The sequence below is a fragment of the Eimeria tenella genome, genomic scaffold, assembly GCF_000499545.2.
Source record: "Eimeria tenella Houghton genomic scaffold, Eth_scaff4620, whole genome shotgun sequence".
NCBI lineage: Eukaryota > Apicomplexa > Conoidasida > Eucoccidiorida > Eimeriidae > Eimeria > Eimeria tenella.
The window spans coordinates 1-2,857 of record NW_013545555.1 but is presented as its reverse complement, the minus strand read 5'-3'; the positions used below and the strand labels follow the sequence as shown (position 1 = coordinate 2,857).

Sequence of the window (2,857 nt, the reverse complement as noted above, 5' to 3'; positions counted from 1 at the left end):
CCGGAGGCGGCGCCGCTGCTGCTGCTGCTGCTGCTGCTGCTGCGCAGCGGCTGCACTAGCGAGAGCCCGAGTTGGCGTTCGTTTCGAATTCAAGAAATATAAACTGCACAAATGAGTCTGTTAACACACCTGCGAAAAGGTCTTCGTCTGTCCTTCCTAGCTGTACGTACACCGCAGGGGCCCTGCTGCTGACCCTGCTGCTCCTGCTGCTGCATGCTGCAGCAGCGCGTCGGCGCGAGCTGCGCCGCTGCGGCGCCTCTTCTTTCTTAGATTTTTAATTATTTTCTCTAATTAAATGCAAAAATAAACGTATTTACCTTTTAAAGAGGAAAAGTTGAACAGATCGGCAGCCAACAGAGCCCTCGTTCAACTTTCGGCAGAGTCGCTGCTGCCTTCCGCCGCCAGCCCGCAGTGTTGGCAGCCAACAGCTGCATGCCTTCACTTTAATTTCAATAAATTCGAATTTAATTTCGAATTTAAAAGTCAAATGCAACAAAAATCGGGTCGGAAACCCGCAGAGGCGCCGCAGCTGGCGGCTGCCCTGCTGCGCGTCTTGCTGCAGCAGCAGCAAGCCGCACCGAGCAGCTGCAGCAGCAGCTTCTTGTTCGCCGTTTGAAATGAACTTTCTAGAAGCTCGAAAAGAAGCAAACAAACTCACTGCTGGCCACTGACACCCAACAACAGCCCTCGCTCGCGCTGTTTCAACTTGCACAGAGTAGAAGGCAGCACATCTTGTCTTGATTTGCCACACCTTACTTTCTCGATTTTCCGCTTTTAAACAAAAGCCATGCAATTTGGGATTAAGATTCCAGACTTCCTCCTGCAGCGGCGGCGGGGGGAGCCTCTCAAAACCCACAAAACCGAAACACTGAAAAACGGAAAAGTGCAAATTTAGTGATGGAGAGCCGCGAGAATTTGAGCGTGAAAGGGCATTTCAGTTGCCTGAGGAACCAATCCATGCAGAACTTTATTTTATTTTATTTATTCGTTTGAGTTTCCTCATCAATCGGGACCGTTCATGTTTCTTGACTTGGGGTGTATGCGCAGCTCTGGAAAGCTGAAAGGCGCGGTGGATGTTCACATTTTTCGTTTTGGCCTCCCACTGGCGATTTGAGAGCTCTTTTAAAAGATCATGAGCCCCTCTTTTTGAAATATGCGGCCCTTTTTTCCCGCAAATGCTTTTTTGTTGCCGCTTTCCCTCTTTTTCCTCTCGAACTTTAATTCCTGCGCGGCCTGGCGGCACCCGGCGGGCGCCGGCGCCGCGGCTCCCTTGGTCGTGGAGGAGGAAGAGCCATACAGGTCTGCGTCTTTTTGAATTAATTTTTCAATTTAATTGAATTTTGAATTTATTATTTAAATGGATTGTCCCGCCCGCGGCAGCGAAGCTGTGCGGGTCCTGGCCGACGCGATCAAGCGACAAACTGCGCGAAATGCCCGAGTCGGGGGGGCCCTCGTGGCTTCTAAGGCGAGGGCCTACGAAGCCAGCGAGCTGCTGCATGCAGAGCATCTTTCGCAGCTGCTGCAGGGCCTTGCTGCGGACTTGCAGGCAGCAGAAGCAGCAGCAGAGGAAGCGCAGCAGCAAATTGACGGGGAGCGGCTGCGGCACGCGGAGGCGAAGGCGCAGATCGCAGCAGACGCGCAGCAGCAGCTGCAGCGGCTGCAGCAGGAAGAAGCTGCTGCGCTGAAGCAGCAGCACCAGGCAGAGGACAAGCTGCTGCAGACAGAAGCTGCTTTGAAGGCTGGGGAAGAACAGCTGGAAGCAGCAAGAGAACACCACAAAGAGCTGCAGCGGCAAGCAGCAAAAGACGAAAACAAAGTCCTGCAGCTGATTGAAAAGGACCGAGAAGCAGCAGAAGAGGAAGAGGAGGCTCAAGCAGCACAAGAAGAAAGTGAAGAAGGTGAGAAAACAGCAGCAGCAAAAAAAAGAAAAACAAAAACTGCCTTCTGCAGCAAACGCCTGAGCCCGCCTGCTGTCTGTACACCTCAAGGAGTCCGCTGCTGCACCCAGGAGCTGCCCCTACTGTTCAAAACCCTAAACCCTAAACCCTAAACTCTTTGGCCAGTCTTTGCCGCCCGAAGCGCCCAGCTTCGCCCCCAGAGACAAACGAAAAATAAAGCCAAAAGGGTTTAGGGTTTAGGGTTTAGCGTTTGCGTTTCGCGCGCCGTCTCTGTCTGGCTCTGTGCGCGTTTTTCAACTTTTTGAACTGCTGGAGATCGGGCGATCCGGGCCTTGAATTGATGGATTTTTTGAATTAATTGAATCAATTAAATAAATAATTAAATTAAGTTAAATAATTAATCAATTAAATCGAAAAAACCAATCAATTGATGCAACTCTTGCTCCTCAGAACCCCTCCGTCGCCCACCCCCACTGCTGCTCCAGCAGCTTGTGCTTCAGGGTGTACATACACCCCACCACGCACCCATACACCAGCCACAGCAGCAGCAGGAACTTGAAGACATAGCTGCTGAGGAGGGATCTGAGAAACCCAGGTCTGCTGCTGCTGCGCTTGCTGCTGCTGCTGCTGCTGCTGAGGCGCTGCTGCCGCTCCCAGTACTCGTACTGCTGCTGCTGCTGCTGCTGCTGCTGCTCCGCCTCTATTACGAACGCCAGCTCCCGCTGTATGGCGTCTTGCCGGCCCAGCGTCTGCAGCAGCAGCTGCGGACTTGCACCTCTGAGGACTTGCTGCCGCAGCACGAGTCTCTCGTGTTCCAGCTGCTGCAGCAGCAGCTGCTGCTGCTTGGGCTGCAGCAGCAGCTCGCAGGGCCCCTGCGGCGCCTGCTGCTGCAGAGTCAGGCTCTGGACGGGGTACGCGGCACACAGCTGCTGCTGCTGCAGCAGCAGCTGCTGCTGCTG

The 2,857-nt window shown here is 53.6% G+C and overlaps 2 protein-coding genes across 2 annotated transcripts; one reads left to right on the top strand and one right to left on the bottom strand.

Annotated features, from left to right (window-relative positions):
* Window positions 1-1,357: 1,357 nt before the first annotated feature.
* ETH_00036975 (uncharacterized protein) lies at window positions 1,358-2,234 on the top strand (the record flags this gene model as incomplete). The annotated part of the gene is made up of 2 exons (XM_013380229.1): window positions 1,358-1,898; window positions 2,146-2,234. The coding sequence occupies 2 exons, from the start codon at window positions 1,358-1,360 to the stop codon at window positions 2,232-2,234; spliced, it is 630 nt and encodes a 209-aa protein (XP_013235683.1).
* Window positions 2,235-2,344: 110 nt separating this feature from the next.
* On the bottom strand, window positions 2,345-2,854 carry ETH_00036970 (uncharacterized protein; the record flags this gene model as incomplete). The annotated part of the gene is made up of 1 exon (XM_013380228.1): window positions 2,345-2,854. A coding segment is annotated over one exon (510 nt), but the record flags the coding sequence as incomplete, so codon positions are not given.
* Between the last annotated feature and the right edge of the window lie 3 nt (window positions 2,855-2,857).